The sequence below is a fragment of the Pantherophis guttatus genome, chromosome 4, assembly GCF_059756535.1.
Source record: "Pantherophis guttatus breed Tessera chromosome 4, ASM5975653v1, whole genome shotgun sequence".
Taxonomy (NCBI): domain Eukaryota; kingdom Metazoa; phylum Chordata; class Lepidosauria; order Squamata; family Colubridae; genus Pantherophis; species Pantherophis guttatus.
Window position 1 is genome coordinate 32,371,162 of NC_142066.1, and position 19,025 is coordinate 32,390,186.

Here is a 19,025-nt window from a genome sequence, read left to right on the forward strand (position 1 = left end):
TTTTTAGAATATTATTAAATAACTATGATTAAGAAAGTTTGAGGTAGCCAGGAACAGACTTAACACTCACAACAAATAAAACTCTAGATACTTATTCCATCTTTCTCTTTTTAATGGATCTTCTGTAATAGAAAAAGGAGTGGAAACCCCAGTAGGAAAGCACAGGAAGTTTAACAAATGTAATAACATAATATTTTAACCTCCTGTTAGATCCTAGTTTGGAAGCAACCACGATTCTAGAAAAAAAAGGATGGTCTTTAGTAAATGCAAATTCCATCAGGGCCTCCTCAAAATCCGCCTCCACAGCTCCAAACGAAGCAGATCCCGTTCTTTTCGGATCCCGAGCAGCACACTCTGGTTCTCATGAGCACGCCGGATGAGGTAAGGGATAACCTCTTCCACAGATCCATATGGGATAGATTTGTAGATGGCAAAACCTGCTTGACCTACACTTGGCCGGAGGGTGAAAACCAAATTAGAGAAAAGAGGTGAATATATCACAGGAAGAAAGGAAAAAGTGAGGAAAAAGTCATGAAGAGCATGAAGCAAGACTCACCTAGTGCCAAGGACACCTGGTCACACATACCCAGCAGCTGCCCAAAGCTAATGGGTCCAGCATTTTTGTTGATGCCCATCTGTGACATCCTTAAGAAGATAAAACAAACACAGACAACGATGGGCATGTATTTATTGTAGAATAGAAAGCATAAACTGTAAGCTAATTGAAAAAGCACCTTTGGGACAACTATGACCTGGATGACTGAGAATCCCTATAGACGTGTAAACTAGAAGACAATTCTGGAGTAAGCATAATTACATTGGCAGGCTTCTACCAAGGGGACAGGTATCCCAAAACCTGCCAGTTTCATATATGGCAAACAGATCTAATACTCTTGTCTCCTATTTTCCCCACAACAACAATCTTTTGAGGTGGGTTAGGCTGAGAAAGAGTGACTAGCCCAAAGTCACCCAGCCAGCTTTCATGCCTAAGGCTAGCCTACAACTCAAAGTCTCCTGGTTTCTAGACCAGTGCCTTAACCGCTAATAGACCAAACTAATTCTCATATTGCTGAATGTCAACCCTCAGTATCTCAGCTTGTATGGCCCAAAGTGACAGATTCTGAGAATTGTGACTCAACAAAATCTTGAGGGCTGTAGGCTCCCTCTGCTACTTTATGCAAAACACATACCCATAAATATCAGTTTCAATTTTTTTTGCCCTAATTTTCCACATGTTTGAGGAGAGCAAATGATTATTTGCCTTTACATGCAAATTAATGTTTTTAAGCCTCTGGTTATTTTGATCTTTTCCTCTCAGCTATGTTAAAATGGAAAACATGTCAATCCTTGAGCACAAAGTTTGTTGCTTCTGGTCTAATCCTCTGCTAACGTCAGGAGGCCTTGTAGCACCCTGGTCAAATCATTGCCCAGTCTTTTTTTCAAAACGTCCAATGATGGAACATCCACAACTCTGGGAGGCAGGCTATTCCATTGATTAATTGTTCTCACTGTCAGAAAATGTATCCTAACTTGCAAGTTAACAAGCTTCCACTCATTGTTTCTGGTGCTTTGTACAATAAGTCAATCCTCTCTTTCCTGTGACAGCCCCTCAAGTACTGGAAGATGAATGCCTTGTCAGTCTTCAGCTATATGGACAAATTCCCAGAATTCTGAACAATGTCGCTACTGACTAAACATGGTTGAAGTTTACAAATCTGGAGGGCATTTGACTTGGGAACCTCTGATCTAAATGAAATTTTGCAGGCTTTCCAGCTGATTGCCTTATTTCTTCTTTTCCTCTTGGCTTTCAGTTTTTCAGTTTGCTTCTTGTACAGATTATTTAAGGAGGAAGAAAGGATTTGTTCACAGAATCATGCAACATCAATCAATCAATCAGAATAGAGCTGGAAGGGACATTGGAGGTCTTTTAGTCTAACCCCCTGCTCAAGTAGGAGACCCTACACCATTTCTGACAAATGACTCTCTAGTCTCTTCTTAAAAACCTCCAGTAATGAAGCACCCACAATTTCTGAAGGCAAGCTGTTCCACTGGTTGATTATTCTCACTGTTAAGAAGTTTCTCCTTAATTCCAGATTGCTTCTCTCCTCGATTAGTTTCCATCCATTGTTTCTTGTCCTTCTCTCTGGTGCTTTAAAAAATAAATGGACTCCCTCCTCTTTATGGCAGCCTCTCAAATACTGGAATCCTGCCATCATGTCCCCCTTAGTCCTTCTTTTCTTTAGACTAGCCAAACCCAAATCCTGAAACTGTTCTTCATATGTTTTAGTCTCCAGGCCTTTCATCATCTTAATTGCTCTTCTCAGCACCTTTTCAAAGCCTCAACATATTTTTGTAGATGTTTTATTTGTACATACCGTATTTTCCGGCGTATAAGACGACTTTTAAACACATGAAAATCTTCTCAAAAGTCGGGGGTCGTCTTATACGCCGGGTGTAGTTCTCCTGTAACCAGGCAGACCAGCCCGAAAGGCTCTGACGAGCCTTAAATGGCTCTGGCGATCCCAGCTCTGGCGATCCCAGCTGAGTTCCCTGCAACTCAGCTGGGATCGCCAGAAACCACGTAAAAGGAAAAAAGTTTTTTATCTTTTACTCTGAGGATCCCAGCTCTGACGATCCCAGCTGAGTTCCCTGCAACTCAGCTGGGATCGCCAGAACCATGGCTCTGACAGTCCCAGTTCTGACGGTCGATCCCATCCCAGCTGAGTTCCCTGCAACTCAGCTGGGATGGCCAGAGCCATGTAAAAGGGAAAAAGTTTTTCCCCTCCAGCTTGCTTACCTCAGCTGCTAATCGCAACGCTTGCCTTGCTTTGCTTGCTTGAATCTATTCAGGCAAGCAAGCAACTCCCTGCCTGCAATCAAGCAAGGAGTTAGTTGTGGACTTCAACTCCCAGAATTCCTCAGCCAGCAAAGCAAAGCTGGCTGAGGAATTCTGGGAGTTGAAGTCTACAAGTCTTAAAGTTGCCAAGGTTGGAGACCCCTGTTCTATTGGGTAAGTTTTTTTCCCCTTTGGGAGCTTTAAAAAAAATAGTCAATTGGGGTTTTTTTAGTTGTTCTTTTTTAGACCTAGCCATTTAAAGTTTAGGAAGTTTTAAATTTAGCTTTCATATAAAAATAAAAATAAAATAAAATAAAACAATATTTGTGCAGCTTTCTGAGATTTAGTGTGTTTCTGTAGTGTTTCACTCCAACTACACAAACACACAAAATCTCACAAAGCTGTATGTGGAATTTTGTGTGTGTAAAGTGTGAAAGTTGGTTTTTTGGACTTTTTGTGGCTGTGTGAGGTTCCTGCTTGTTGCAGGGGCCATTTTGGGTCTAGCACAGCTGCTTTTACATTGTGGGTGAGCCAGTTGTGTTGTGTTGTGTGTGTTTAGAGTGTGAAAGTTTTTTTGGGGGGCTTTTTGTGGCTGTGTGAGGTTCCTGCTTGTTACAGGGGCCATTTTGGGTCTAGCACAGCTGCTTTTACATTGTGGGTGAGCCAGTTGATGTTTTTTAATTTTTATTTGGTGTGCATTGGAAGAGGGGCAGTCTTATATGGCGAGTATAGCCCAAACCCTATATTTTAACAGGAAAAGTTGGGGGTCGTCTTATACGCCCAGTCGTCTTATACGCCGGAAAATACGGTATTTATTTATTTAATTTATTTATTTTGTCAAACATGTACAAGATAACAGGTGTAAGTATAAACATGAAAATGAACATGAACATAGGAAATGAGTACAAATAAATGGGGACAGTAGGACAGGGATGGTAGGCATGCTGGTGCACTTATGCACGCCCTCTTTATGGACCTCTTAGGAATGGGGTGAGATCCACAATAGACAGTTTAAGGTTGAAGCTGTGGGGGTTTGAGGATGTAACAACTGACTCAGGTAGAGCATTTCAGGCGTTGACCACTCTGTTGCTGAAGTCGTATTTTCTGCAATCGAGTTTGGAGCAGTTTACCTTGAGTTTGTATCTATTGTTTGCCCGAGTATTATTGCAATCGAAGCTGAAGTAGTCAGTGACAGGTAGGACATTGTAGCAGACAATTTTGTATACTATGCTAAGGTCAGACTGTAGGCGGCATAGTTCCAGGTTGTCCAGGCCCAAAATGTCAAGCCTGGTGGCATAAGGGATTCTATTGTGAGCAGAGGAGTAGAGTACTCTTCTCGTGAAATACCTCTGGACCCGCTCAACTGTATTAATGTCTGATATACAGTGTGGATTTCAATCAGACGAGCTGTATTCGAGAATTGGTTTGGCAAAGGTTTTGTATGCCCTAGTTAGCAGTACAATGTTATCAGGGAAGAAGCTTCGCAAAATTGGGTTAACAACTCTTAATGTCTTTTTGGCAATGCTATTATAGAGAACTCTGGGGCTTAGATCATTGGAGATGAGTACTCCTAGGTCCTTGACAGAGTGAGGGTCATCTACAAGGTCGTATCCACCCAGCTTGTATTTGGAGTTCTGATTTTTGTTGCTAATGTGTAAAACAAAGCATTTGTTTGTTGAGATTAGGAATTGTGTGACCATTCTGACACATAGTCTAGGTTGCTTTGAAGGGCAACAGTATTGTCAGTGGTGTTAAACAGTTTTACGTCATCAGCGAAGAGGACACAGCTGCTTATAATATGATCACAAAGGTCATTTATTTAAAGCAGAAAGAATGTGGGTCCTAAAACCATTATTACACCATTCCTCCTCACCTCTTTTCACTACTATACCTTTGTACAGCATGGGTCACAGAGGCTTCATTGTGTGTGGCCACAATCATCTCAAATCTTTCCTTGACTTGAGATACTTGGTCCAAGCCAAAATCCAGACAACGCTGGTAACTGTTTGCCAAGGAAAACGAAAGAGGTGGGGAGGGGATGTTACTACAGAAGGAGAAGGACCAACAAAAATCTTACTAGTAACACACAGCCTGACATAACCAAGGCTCAAAACAGAAGAACAGTTCTATTGAAAAAATCCTCACCTTTCATTGGTAGCTTCCCAGCTGGGCTGTACAGGATCAGGGTACCCCTTTTCCTTTGCCAATTTCCTTTCCTTGTTCAGATAAGCCCCCCGGACCAGCTTTACTCCAAAGCAAACCCCCAAGCGTTTTGCAAGGGCCACATCTTGCTTCAGGTGGTCCAAAGTATCCTGGGGGAAAACAAAATTAGTCAACCAACTAAACAACTGCTATGGAATATTTTAAAAAGTGCCCTTAATTGTTCTGATTAAGTGTGCATTTTTTTTTGAATTCCCAGGCAGTGTGATGAATAAAATACAAAGGAGGAGAGATTCTAGGAATAAAGACCCACCTTCAGATATGCTTGATAGGTGTTCCAAATCCAAGGCTTTTGGGTGTTCCAAGTGGCCATCATTGCGATGGTGACTAATGTCAAGGCAGGATTGATATAAGTGTATTCTGCATCTACCAAAACACGGACTCCTTTTTCTACAGCATACTATACGGAGAGAAGAAAGGCCACATGATTTATAAAGAAGACATGTGACTGATTATCTGGCCTTCAGATATTGGGGTTGCTGAAGATTATATTTAGTTCCATTCCGCAGAAACGTACTAGGAGATTTAGGAATACATAGTAAAGAACTACAGGTTCCTAAAAGTCCCTTTGCAAAATCCAACTGTAAAAACAGACCTCTGTAAGGCATTTTCTCCCAACTATAGAGAAGTGGAACATTATGTTGCAGATGGATATTTTCAAGTAGCAGCCAAAAGAATCAAATATATCAGGGGTGAAATCCAGCAGGTTCTGACAGGTTCTGGAGAACCGGTAGCGGAAATTTTGAGTAGTTTGGAGAACCAGCAAATATCACCTCTGGCTGGTCCCAGAGTGGAGTGGGAATGGGGATTTTGCAGTATCCTTCCCTTGGAGTGGGGTGTGAATGGAAATTTTGCAGTATCCTTCCCCTGCCCTGCCCACTAAGCCCCGCCCACCTAGCAGTGGTGAGTTCAAAATTTTTTACTACCGGTTCTGTGGGTGTGGCTTGGTGGATGTGGCATGGCTTGGTGGGCGTGGCTTGGTGGGTGTGGCAGGGGAAGGATACTGTAAAATCTCCAATCCAGGGGAAGATTACTGCAAAATCCCCACTTCTTCCCGATCAGCTGGGATTTGGGAGGCAGAGAATAGATGGGGGCGGGGCCAATCAGAATTTTTACTACCGATTCTCCAAACTACTCAAACGTTCCACTACTGGTTCTCCAGAACTGGACAGAACCTGCTGAAACCCACCTCTGCCCCCAAGCCGCACCATGCCCACCAAGCCATGCCCACTGAACCTGTAGTAAAAAAATTTGGATTTCACCACTGAAATATATGGTGTAAGAAGAGTTTAGAATTTCTAAATGCACTTAGTTAAAACCTGGGCTATTACCCTGGTAGGAGTTGTTCATCTTTGTTTCTGACAAAGCTACAAAAAAATCTGCCTCTTTGCTCCCATCTAATGGTAATCTGGTTTTATGCAGCCCAAATACAGTATTCTTGAACTTCACCTAGTTTTCCTTTACCTATTTCTGCTTGCTAGGTAACTGTAAAGGCATATGTCATTAGCTGAAGGAAACTAAACTTGGTAATGTCTAAAACAGAGACAGGTAATTATGCCCTGCAAATATTTTCGATTACAGCTCTCAGAATGACATTGACCATTCTGGCTAGACTGGATGGTAGTATTTTTTCTTCTCCTCCTCCATGTTGAAAAAAGGTGGCCATTTCTGCTTCTTTCCCTATGCAGTTCCCTTCTTTAACATATGTGATAAAGCCAACCATCTGTGAAACCTTGCTATCTCTCCAAATTTAATCCAGCCCATCCTAATTTCTGGATGGTTTCCCACCTGCTGATGACAGAAAGCAGGAAGGCAACACCAACTGTTTTGCTTCACACAATTTACACCCATGTCATCAGGATATGTGGCAGCAACCCAAACAAAAGGCGATAGATGGAGGATAAAGATCACCAAAGGGGGAAAGCAAATTTTATGCTGGAGAGCTCTTTGCTGACTCCAGAATGGGAAAGAACTCAACAGTGAGGAAAGAGCCCATGTCAGCCATAAGTCCCATCCTGTTCAAACCAGAAGTTTATCTCATTTCTCACTGCAACTGCAATCTTTTGTGATTCTTGTGTGCATTCTAAATATTGCCAACTTTTTTTTGGTCTTGCTTCTGAATCTGGGTTTTTCTATGATCTTGGGAAGGATAACACCCTGCAACTCAAGGAATGCAAGAGGGCCAATACTCCACCAACTGAAAAACATTCTGGCTACTGAAGTAGACAATCTTGCAATCATCTTTCTCCAATAGTGAAATCAAGATAAACAAATAAAAAAACGGACAGTTTTTTTTAGCCTTCTGCACAAAAGAGAGAAGGCCAAAGGGATTCAAAAAATCAAGTGCAACATACATACTGAAGGGACAGGATTCTGATCATGAGGTTGTGGTTGCCATCTTCACTTTTTAAATGCCACTATGGAAACTCTTTCCATCTAATGATAAGGTCAAGGTTGACCTTGATTGATATTGTTTGGCAAGGAATATATGTTAGCACTGAAATTTGCTATAAGGTTAAGCCTCTGTCCAAAGGACAATAGCTGAGTTAAAAATATCCAATTGGGCCCAGCCCAATTATTGGGCCTCAATATTGGATCTGTTGTTGACAACATAGGTTATAACTTTGCAATTCAATAGTAATAGCGCTAAACTTATATACCACTTCACAGCCCTCTCTAAGTGGTTTACAGAGTCAGCATATTGCCCCCAATAATCTGGCTTCTCTTTTTACCAACCTTGGAAGAATGGAAGGCTGAGTCCACCCTTGAGCTGGTGAAAATCGAACTACTGAATTGCAGTCAGCCGGTAGTCAGCAGAAGGGGCCTGCATTCTAACCACTGCGCCACCACAGCTCATCAAACTTTAATACTATTGTCAGAACAATTTATATTTTCATTTCACGACCTAAACCATGGTAAAAGTCATGGGTGAAACTTTAGTTGGTTTGATACCTGTGCTACAGAATTCAGGCGCCTCAATGATTTTTGGAAATGCTGGTTTTCTTCTTGAGACAAACAGCTGAAGGATACTTCCTGGTGGTAATGGAAGAGAATAGACAACATATACATTTAAAAAACAACTCTTTGTCCATAGATTGAGCAAAAAGGGTGGAATCAAAGCAAATAGGGAAACAGATGAGAAAACGTAAAAGGGGATTTGCTCACATGTCCTGACATGGCAGCCATGACTCTTTCGATGCTGAGATCTGATATTCCTTCCTTGTTTTGTAAACACAGGGTAATTGTTTTCTGTGAAGACAGAAAATAAATCCATCCCAAACAAAATCAGAGTACTTGTCTTCTTTCTCATCCCATACTGCAGAATTAGGAACCAGAATGATGATGGTACTTTTTTTATAGTCAAAGAAATATAGGTAGCCCTCAATTTATGACAATTTATGACAATTCAGCCCAAAACTTCTGTTGCTAAGTGAGATATTTGTTAAGTGAGTTTTGATGTGCCCGCCAGATTTCCTTGCATTCCATCGGCCAAGGTCACAGGCAGGGGCGGGGGAGTAGCGGTTATTATTAAAGAAGGTCTGAGACCGAGGGAGGCCACTGTTCCTCAGACGGCCAGCTGTGAGTCCCTCCTTGTGAAGCGGGGTCATGGGGTTCAGATGGGCTTGCTGATCACATATCTGGCTCCCTGCCACGTGGCAGCAGCCCTGCCCGAGATCCTCGACGTTATCGCCGCAGTGGCGGTTGATACCCCCAGACTTATGGTCATGGGGGATTTCAACCTGCCATCTGTGGGTGAGACGTCGGAGGTGGCTCGGGAGTTCATGGCTTCCATGACAGCTATGGACCTGACCCAGTTAATTCATGGCCCTACCCACATAGGGGGAAACATGCTGGACCTGAGTTTTGTCTCTGGACAGTGGTTGAGTGATCTTGAGATAGCGGATATAGTCACCGAGCCCTTGTCATGGTCGGATCACTCTCTCCTTTGCCTTGACCTTCGAACCGCTATACCCCATCGCAGGGAGGCGGAGCTGGTAAGATGGTTCCACCCCAGGCGCCTGATGGAACCTGATAGGTTCCAGATGGAGCTTGGGCCATTTCCCAAGGCTCTGGCACACGCCTCAACTAGGGACCTAGTGGCCGCCTGGGATAGGGCGGCCGCTGGAGCTCTGGATCGGGTCATGCCTTTGCGGCCTCTGACCCGGTGCCGATCTCACCTAGCTCCTTGGTTCACTGAGGAGCTGAGGGAGATGAAGCGCCGGAAAAGATGCCTAGAGAGTAGTTGGAGGGCCAGTCTTTTTGAATCCGACCGGACACTGGTAAGATCTCATATTAAGAATTACCTAGTGGCAATAAAAGCAGCAAAATGTACATATTTTGCTGCTCTTATTGCGTCATCAGATAATCGCCTGGCCGCTCTGTTTAGGGTGACCCACTCCCTGCTCCACCAGGAAGCGCGGGAGGACCCCTTGGAGGGTAGAGCCGAGGATTTTGTTCAATATCTTTATGACAAAATCACTCAGATTCGGGAAGATCTGGACTCCGACTGGGTAGTTCCAGGGGGGTTGACTGAGGCAGGTCTTGAGAATGTTATCTGGGATAAGTTTGATCCTGTGACCCCTGACGATGTGGACAGGATTCTGGGTGGACTGAACGCGACCACATTTTTATTGGACCTGTGCTGGCTTCCCGGGAGGTGACGCGAGGCTGGCTCCAGGGGATTATAAATGCTTCATTGGGTGAGGGTGACTTCCCCGCCACCTTGAAAGAGGCGGTGGTGAGGCCTCTCCTCAAGAAGCCTTCCCTGGACCCGGCAGTGTTGGCTAACTATCGTCCTGTCTCCAACCTTCGCTTTGTTGTGAAGGTTGTTGAGAGTGTGGTTGCGCAACAGCTCCCCAGTACCTGGATGAAACGACGTATCTGGATCCGTTCCAGTCGGGCTTCAGGCCTGGATACAGCACGGAAACAGCATTGGTTGCATTGGTTGATGATCTCTGGAGGGCTCGGGACAGGGGCTGCTCCTCTGTCCTGGTCCTATTAGACCTCTCAGCGGCTTTTGATACCATCAACCATGGTATCATGCTGCACCGGTTGGAAGATTAGGGGTGGGGGGCACTGTATTATGGTGGTTCTCCTCCTTTCTCTCCGACCGGTTGCAGTCTGTGTTGGCAGGGGGGCAGAGGTCGACCCCGAGGCCCCTCATATGTGGGGTGCCACAAGGGTCGGTCCTCTCGCCCCTTTTGTTCAACATTTATGTAAAGCCGCTGGGCAAGATCATCCGTGGTTTCGGGGTGAAGTACCATCAGTATGCTGATGACACCCAGCTGTACATCTCCACCCCGGACCACCCCAACGATGCCTTTGAAGTGATGTCCCGGTGTCTGGAGGCCGTGCGGATCTGGATGGGGAGGAACAGACTCAGGCTCAACCCATCCAAGACCGAGTGGCTGTGGTTTCCGACATCCCGATATAGTCAGTTGACGCCATTGCTGACTATTGGGGGCGAATCGCTGGCCCCCACGGAGAGGGCTCGCAACTTGGGTGTCCTCCTGGATTCACGGCTGTCTTTAGAAGAGCACTTGACGGCCGTGACCAGGAGGATTTTTCATCAGGTTCACCTGATTCGCCAGTTGCGTCCCTTTCTGGATCAGGACTCCCTACACACAGTCACTCATGCCCTCGTCACTTCCCGCCTGGACTATTGCAACGCTCTCTACATAGGGCTCCCCTTGAGGAGCACCCAGAGGCTCCAACTGGCGCAGAGTGCAGCTGCGTGGGTGGTTATGGGAGCAACATGGCACTCCCGTGTGACACCTCTCCTGCGCGAGCTGCACTGGCTCCCGGTGGTCTTCCGGGTGTGCTTCAAGGTTCTGGTTACCACCTTTAGAGCGCTCCATGGCTTAGGACCTGGTTATTTACAGGACCACCTACTACCACAAGCAGCCTCCCACCGGCTGGTACGCTCTCATAGAGAGGGGCTCCTCCGGGTGCCGTCAGCTAAACAATGTCGACTGGCAGCCCCCAGGGGGAGGGCCTTCTCTGTGGGGGCACCCACTATCTGGAACAAGCTCCCCCCAGAGATACGGACTTTCCGCTGTGCTCTTAAGATTCTTCTATTCCAGCAAGCCGACCTGGCTTAATTTTCTCCCCTGCTTTAAAATTCTTTTACATCGAAATTTTAATTTTAAATTTTGGGATTTTTTAATTACCTTGGGCTAAATTGTTTAATCTAGTTTTAATTGTATCTTTTAACTTTTGTATTTATGTATTTTATTTTGTGCCTGTTCACTGCCCTGAGTCCTTCGGGAGTAGGGCGGTATATAAATCTAATAAAAGACAAAGACAAAGACAAAGACAGTTGTTTACTTAGTAGCACTGCCATTAAGAGAATCTGGCTTCCCCATTGATTTTGCTTGTCAGGTCACAAATAGTGATCACATGATCCCAGGACACTGCAAACAACATAAATATGAGCCAGTTGCCAAGGGTCCAAATTTTGAACAGCTGTTCATGGGGATGCTGCAATGGTAGTAAATGTGAAAAACAGATGTAAATCACTTTTTTCAGTATCTTTGTAACTTTGAATGATTACAATCATTCACTAAACAACAACTAAACCAATCAATAAGCAAACTAGTGTAAATTGTGGATTACCTGTATTATAGTATAGGAAGTTAGCACCCACCCCTCTCATAGAAAAACGAAATATTCTAGGAAATATTTAAAAGGTAGAATATTTCCCCTAAAACAGAAATAGAAATCTTAAGATAGAAACTCAGCCCCAGCTCCTTGCCCCCCCAGCAGATACTTTGGTTATTTACAAGACAAAAGGCTGGTCCAGTTTATCTACAACACAAAATACCTTCACCCTCAGGGCATAATAGGATTAGCCCTCTACCCATCTCACCACATGGCACCTGGGAAGATTACATCACCCAGCAAGATTCAACCAAGCATGGGAGTCTGACAACCAATCAGGATACATTTCTTGCCATAGCAACAGGAAGCAAGTTCAAAGCCCAACAGAGGGTATAAATCTCCCTCCCTCTCTCACCCATGTGCTCTTTTTGCCCAGGACCTCAAACCATCTTTTATAAAAGATTTTTAAAATTTTAAATATTTTTTAGTATTTTATATATTCAATTTTAAATTGGTTTTAAAAGTTTGGGGTTTTAAATTTGTCGGGGCCAAAATTATTTAATTTGATTTTATTCTATTTTTTAAATTTTGTATTGTATGTGTTTTTATTGTTTGGCTGTGCACCGCCCTGAGTCCTTCGGGAGTAGGGTGGTATAGAAATCTAATAAAATGAAAATGAAATGAAATGAAATGTGGTCCTGTCCACCATTAAACCATCTTTCCAAGCAGTCTCCATGTTTCCAGTGTCTTTCTTCCCACGTGGAACTGAACCCAGATGGTACATTTCTTTCAGCAATAGCTTTGCAAATTTTCCACTTAAATCTCCTTCCCATAAACTGAAATCTAGCATACTTACAGCCTCTCCTTGTTTAGTAGCCACATTTTATTCCAGCAAAATGGTCACTAAGCAAAACTAAGTGAACCATGAAACTAAAACATGCTGCTAAGATCACTGGTTGCTGGTGTCTCATTTATATAAAAGTTCTCTCTTGCAGCAGCTCCAGTGTGACTTTCTGACATCAGATATTTGGAGATAAGTGATTGGAAAATTATTTTTTTACTACCGTTTGCTAGTATTTAATATCCCTGTATTTGTGAATGATCTCTGCCTCAGGTAGTTGCTATATGAGGATTGACTGTTCTAGATTAGAGGTAGACCCTGTTTATCAACTGTCTTATTTACCAACCATTCAAACTTACAATGGCACTAAAAAAATTTAACTTTAATGATCAGTTCTCTCTTTTAAGACTATTGCAGCTGTTCCCACAGACACATGATTGACATTTAGACGCTTCACAGCCAACTTTCGACAAGCAGAATCAAAGGAGAAGCCAGCAGTAAAATTGAAAGTCATAGACATGTGATATCTCACTTAACCACCCACGGTGAATCAATTAATAACTGAATGGGAAATGATATTGTTAAGTCCATCATGGTCACTTACTTAACGACCATATCACATAGTGACAGTTCCAATAAGTGAGGACTATAGGGTTATTTTTCCTGAAGTGCTGAATTTAGTTTGACTAATAAAAAAAAAAAAATCCATCATGAACTTTGCCAATTTTAAGACACATGGACTTACCAATTTCAATTCTGGGAATGGAAGTCCTCGTATCTTAAACTTGTCAAGGCTGAAAAACACTGGCATAATATACTTAACCCATTCAGCCCTTAATCCTTTCTGCTGGCATCAGTGGTGGGTTGCTCCCAGTTCTATCCGGTTCTTCCGAGCCGGTAGTAAAAGCGGCGGGAAGCTCCGCCCACCTGCCTGGACGTCATAAAGGGTGATCTGCGCATGCCCAGAAGCATGCACGAGTGACGCGAGTGCGAGTGCGTGCTCCCGTTTTGAACCGGTAGTAAAGGTAAGTAGAACCCACCCCTGGCTGGCATGGTAACCAAGTCAAAGATCACATTTTGGGGGAATACAATGTCTCCATCCACTTTTTTTGGAAGAAGTACTTGATATCCCAGGTGCCCTTCCATCAAAAGAACAGGGTCTAAGCTTCATAATAGTGATAGCGCCTCCTCAGCCAACCGGAACACAGTAGGCATGGCTAAATTTGCCACATCAGCCAATCCGCATTTGGGAATCATGTTGCACCCTGCTGGGCCTTAGTACTGAATGCTCAATGGAGTAGCTAGTATTTATAACTTCTCTTTCATTTTAGGTTGTTCTCCTGGGGGTGGGGAGTGAGGAGGTGAGAGGACTTGGTAATGCCAACTGCCTGGGTTTGGTGTTTGCACGGCAAAACTAATTGTGTTAATATTGTCAAAGTATAAACTAACTCCATGCTCCCAACAGCTATTGCTTGAGGCATTCCAAAATACTCACACATAGTTCAGCTGCCATCAGGGCCGTCACCTTCAGTTGCATCATGGGATTGGGGGCACCCCCCGCCGAGAGATCCAAGCAGGTAATCATGGATTGAGCATTCTTGTCATACCACCCTTCCCTGGTGAGGAGAGAGCAGAAGGGTAGCACCGGAACCCTTTCAGATCTGGGTTTCGGTATTTCTGTTGCTCACCAACTCTTATCTATCTAATGCCACCCTTTTCTCTGGATTCGGTTTCAAATTAATGCTAGGCTAGTGCGTGATACGGAATGTTGCATCTGTTTGTGTGATGTCAAGTTTAAGATGGGTGGACTTCAGTTCCCAGAATTCCCACACTGACTGGGGAATTCTGGGAGTTGGAGTTCACCGGTGGCCATCTTGCTGATTATTTATTTATTTATCCTGGAGAAGTTCCTGCAGGTTTTCAGAAATGGTTTTCCATTGCCTTGCTTTTTGTAGGGCTGAGTTAAGGATTGACCCAAGGTCAACCCTCTGACATTGTGCCTAAGGTGGAACTAGAATTCATGGTCTCCCAGTTTCTAGCCTGCTGCCTTAACCATCACACCAAAGTAACTGTCCTTGGGGGTATATTGACTAAGAGCTCTGAAGAATCCTTATGACCTAGAGAAGGAAACAGGCTAAGGAAGTCTGGTTTATAACGATAGAGGTGATTTATATTAATTAATGCTCAGACTATGAGTAATACTTAACCAGGAAAATTCAACAGAGTTTCCAAAACTCCCAGCAAAAATCAAAATTGCTGGAGGAAGTTAAGGATATTCCTGCCCAAAAAAACAGGCTTTATTTGGCTGGTCATTTGGACTAGTTGGACTGTCTTTCCTCTAGACTCAGAAAAAAATAATTATTTTTTTCTAGTTTTGAGTAACAGGGTTCCATGTATTACATTAAAGCTTACTGTAATTAAAGTGTGAGAAATTACTCCTAACACCTGATAACCACTTCCTCAAACAGAAAGCCAAGGTTGTAGATCGCTCTATATGGTCTTAATACATACTGGAAACACCGGAAGAGGATGTATGAATCATGTTTCCCTTCTTAAGCTGCAAACTTGTGTGACTCTTTTCACCTTTTCAGAAGATGTGTGAGCTCTCCATATCACTATAAAACACCCCCTCACTGATTTACAACCCACAAACTGTCAGCTAGCGAATTTGTTGTACTGTAAAGCAACCTTCCCCCAGTCCAATGTCCACCAGATGAATTGGAAAACATCTACCATTATCTCCCAGTTAGCAAATCCAGGAGATGATGACGGATAATGTTTGAAGAATGGTATAACACAGGAAATGAGATTCACTCTTTATTTATTACTAAAATAATTATTAATATCCTTAAATATTGGGGGGATAGAGGCAAGACTAATGCATCTACCAGTGCAACTTTTTTTAAAGAACTTGAATCAAAATGTTATGCCTTTATAGTGTACAAAAATTTGGAGCTCCCGTGTGTACATCTCCCATGACCAAAACAGAATCCTAAAGATTCTAAAATAAATCCAAAATTAGGATCACATAAAATATTCTCCCAATCCCTGAATTTACTCTCTTTCTGCAGATATGTATTCTTCTAGGTACAATTTCTCTGTTTTCCAATTTCTTTTCCCAGAAAAGAAATTAGGTAGACTAAGATTGCTGTCTCAAGTGACATATGTTTATCATCTCAGTTGCTACTTATTTCTCAAGCAACTATTTAAAGCTTGTAGTGAAAAGCACATCTGTAATAAAATTGAAATAAGATTCTGTGGTCATTTGGTCAGAATTGGCAGACAATTCAGACCACTTTGTCTTATCTTTTTCCATCTGTACAAAAACTCCTCTACTTCTAGACTACCTATCATCCTTTCCTTCACCTATACTTACCCTTCTTTTTCCTCTCCTATATCTTCTTCTATGGGAACAGCAAGGAGAGGCCGGACCCCCAAGTCCTGGAGTCGTTGCAGTGTTTCTTTGATCTCTTTGTGGGTCTCACCAGCCACAAACTGCCCATACAAAGTAAGACGAAGTGCAAAGGTCCAGAGACGACGTCCCAGAATGTGCCGAGTGAAAGAAAGGAGCTTGGACGACAAAGAGGAATAAAGAATATGCAGGCAATTTCCAGATGTGAAGCTGTATTTACTTGGAAAGAGAACCCTGACTAAGGCTACCAGATTTGGCCTGAAAAAATCCAGATGATAGAAACAAAGTGAGTTTTCTATATCTCTTTTCCCCCATCTAGTGATTATCTGGATTTTTGTAGGCTCAATGCGGCAGTTCATCTTGAGATACCTAAAAAGTTAATAGATGGACTATAGATTAACTAGGTTAACAAATTAATTACTACAGATATTTTATTCCAATAAGGATATAATTTGTGCATCTGGATAATGGTCTTTAGTCGACCAAAAAAAGGTTTCCCAATTGCCATTTGTCAGTCTTTAACACCAATTATTAACCTGCAATCTATGCAAAAAGTTGTCATAACTATCTTTAATCATTTGTGCAAGTGTCACAAATAATTTATGACTTATTTTGCACAAATTACTCAGTTCATAATTTATTCTAAAAGCTCTTATCACCTCCCCAATCGATAGAGCACTCAGTTTAAGTCATTGGGGCGAATTCCAGAGTCATGCTCAAATGGAGAGATAACAAGGGGACTTCCAAAACTTAATAAACCAAGTTGCATGTTTATCATTTAAACTGATCTCCTGATAAGATCATTAAAATTACTCCCTGGTACATCCTTCCAACCTCACATCACAGAAACCCAAGATCGCAGATGATAATTGAGGTAAAATGGGTTATGGGTTAGATCAGGAGTCAAAATCTCACCTTTGGTGCTTTCTGCACCAGCCATGGAGAAGAACAGAGAAAGAAGACCAGCAGTCCACGACTGAGTTCCCATTTGGTCTTGAGGCGGAAAACGTTCCCATCATCCAGGCTCAGTGAATTAGAAGACGATTGGGGTTTCTTTGAAGCAGTTTCGGGGACTGTCTTGGAAGATGAGGATTTCTGGGTTATCACCTGGGGGTTCCAGAGGGTTAATACCCTCCGGTGCAAGAAACGAGCCCCACAATGCAGCATGCCACCAGCTCAGTCTGAAGGTCACAGTGCCACCTTTGAGAATGTAGCATCTGGCATTTATCCCATTGCGTATGGGCACAAGCTGGAAAGATGGGGAGGGTGGAGGAAAGAGTGCAAACACAGGCCAGTAAGGTGCAATTTCAGCACATTATTGGGGGTAAGTGGGAAGCAATTCACTAGGGCAGAAAACCTGCTAAGAAGAAGTCATTCATTAACATCTGGATTCCTGGCATTTCAACCTTATTGGCTTATTCTATTCTTTTCTGCAACTTGGTAGTTTCCAAATCTGTTCAATTTCACTTTCTATAATTCCCAGCTATTTTGTTAGATGGGAGAATATGGAAGGTGAAGGGCAAAACACTTGAAGGCCACAGATTAGGGAAGGCTGCTTCATCCTAGAAACTGTTCTAGTTTCTGCAGAATGGAAGTCGGCACTGATTTTCCTTCAGATAGAGCCAAACTATATCCCAAAGCATTTCTCATCATTGAATAACTTACCAGGATTGCCAAGAATCAAAAACATTTCATATGAGTTGATTCTCAAGTATTTATGTTTTTCATATTTTTCTGTTTCTCAAGAGCGCAGTGGTTAGAATGCAGTCTTGCAGGCTAACTCAGTTCACTATTAGCAGTTCAATCCTGACTGGCTCAAGGTCGACTCAGCCTTCCATCCTTCCAAAGTTGGTAAAATGAAGACCCAAATTGTTGTGGGCAATATGCTGACTCTATAAACCACTCTTTGTAGCTGTAGAGCACTATGAAGTGGTATGTAAGTCTAAGTGCTATTGCTATTTATTATCAAAAGATTCAATTTATTCTCCTCACTATGATTTGAACCCTACACATTTGGAATTCTGTTGTACCTTTTCCCCCATTTAACTCCGTAACAGATGTTCACAAACTAGTGGTCCTCCAAATATGGGCAGATAGGAACCAATGTCAACCTCTCTAGCCAGCTGTGGGAAGTCCTCTGTTGATAGCTGTTTTTGTAATGGAACACCTGCTTATTGTCTCATTTTACCAATTATCCATGCAAACCAAAAGTGAATCTGTCAAGTGCACACAACCATTTGAAATTTAACGTGTTTTGGACCCGAGATAGCTGTTTTGTGTTTGAAACAGCTTGTTTTTACTTTGCTGTAAGTGTTCTGTACTGACCATTTTAGAATTGTTCAAGCCCAGACAATTTCTAGTAAGACCAAAAGATCAGTGTTCTGTTTTGCACTCAGAAGACATACATTCAAAATGTTTTGCTCACTAATAGTCAACAGAATTGGTGGACACCAGGTTGAGAAAAGCTACCTGCAATCAAAAAGATGCTGCCTTTAGGACAGGATTTTCAAACGTTTACGCAATTTTTAAGATGTGTGGACTTCAACTCCCGGAATTCATCCCTAAAGAATCTGATCACTACATCTCCAAATTCCTTTTTTAGTTTTTGTACATAATAAAACAAAATGTACATCCAAAAATGGAGATTCAGCATTATTCACAATGGAGGTTGCTGAAGTGATAGAATTTGCTGAGATCGCTATATTGACTTTTTTGATTAAAGAAAAGACAATTATCTATGTTTATTGGTAAATGGAAACCTCTTCTCAACTTTTGTATGAAACAGAAATGAACAAAATGATAAATGATTTTGATAATTAGAATATAGAAAGAATTGTATTATAACTAGTAAGAGGTAAATTTATCATTGTACTTAAAACTTCCCCCGCCCAAAAAAAAGGAAGATACTTCTTTGTATCTTTTCCCCTTTCTTGCACTTTTAGCTTTCCCTTTGATTCTTTTTCTTACTGTACAGTATATTAGTTTGTATTAATTTACAGCTTTTAAATTCTTTAATAAAATTATACAAAAAAGCCACATACTTCATTCTGTAAAGATTACTTGAAAAAATTGGAAGGCTGTCTTGTTTTGAAAAACCAGAGAACCTTAAAAATGGG

The 19,025-nt window shown here is 42.4% G+C and overlaps 1 protein-coding gene across 3 annotated transcripts; it reads right to left on the reverse strand.

Moving 5' to 3' along the window:
* Positions 1 to 90: 90 nt before the first annotated feature.
* Positions 91 to 17,105, reverse strand: PRODH2 (proline dehydrogenase 2). 3 transcript variants are annotated; one of them, XM_034423374.2, is made up of 10 exons: positions 16,825 to 17,105; positions 15,874 to 16,067; positions 13,993 to 14,113; positions 8,222 to 8,305; positions 8,009 to 8,089; positions 5,310 to 5,456; positions 4,982 to 5,148; positions 4,728 to 4,838; positions 557 to 645; positions 91 to 446 (listed from the first exon to the last, which is right to left on the reverse strand). In XM_034423374.2, the coding sequence occupies exons 1-10, from the start codon at positions 17,074 to 17,076 to the stop codon at positions 277 to 279; spliced, it is 1,416 nt and encodes a 471-aa protein (XP_034279265.1). In that variant the 5' UTR covers positions 17,077 to 17,105; the 3' UTR covers positions 91 to 276. The 3 variants fall into 3 exon arrangements, with proteins under 3 accessions (XP_034279265.1, XP_034279264.1, XP_034279266.1); XM_034423373.2 differs by having other exon boundaries at positions 4,710 to 4,838; XM_034423375.2 differs by lacking the exon at positions 4,728 to 4,838.
* Positions 17,106 to 19,025: the final 1,920 nt, after the last annotated feature.

What these genes read in the sequence shown, in the direction of transcription:
- PRODH2 (XM_034423373.2), bottom strand. Translation starts at nt 17,076, where the DNA reads ATGCTGCATTGTGGGGCTCGTTTCTTGCACCGGAGGGTATTAACCCTC. An exon ending in TGATGGCAGCTGAACTATGT is followed by an intron (nt 8,306 to 13,992) that starts GTGAGTATTTTG and finishes CTGTCTTCACAG; the next exon opens with AAAACAATTACCCTGTGTTT. An exon ending in GCCTGAATTCTGTAGCACAG is followed by an intron (nt 5,457 to 8,008) that starts GTATCAAACCAA and finishes CTCTCCGTATAG; the next exon opens with TATGCTGTAGAAAAAGGAGT.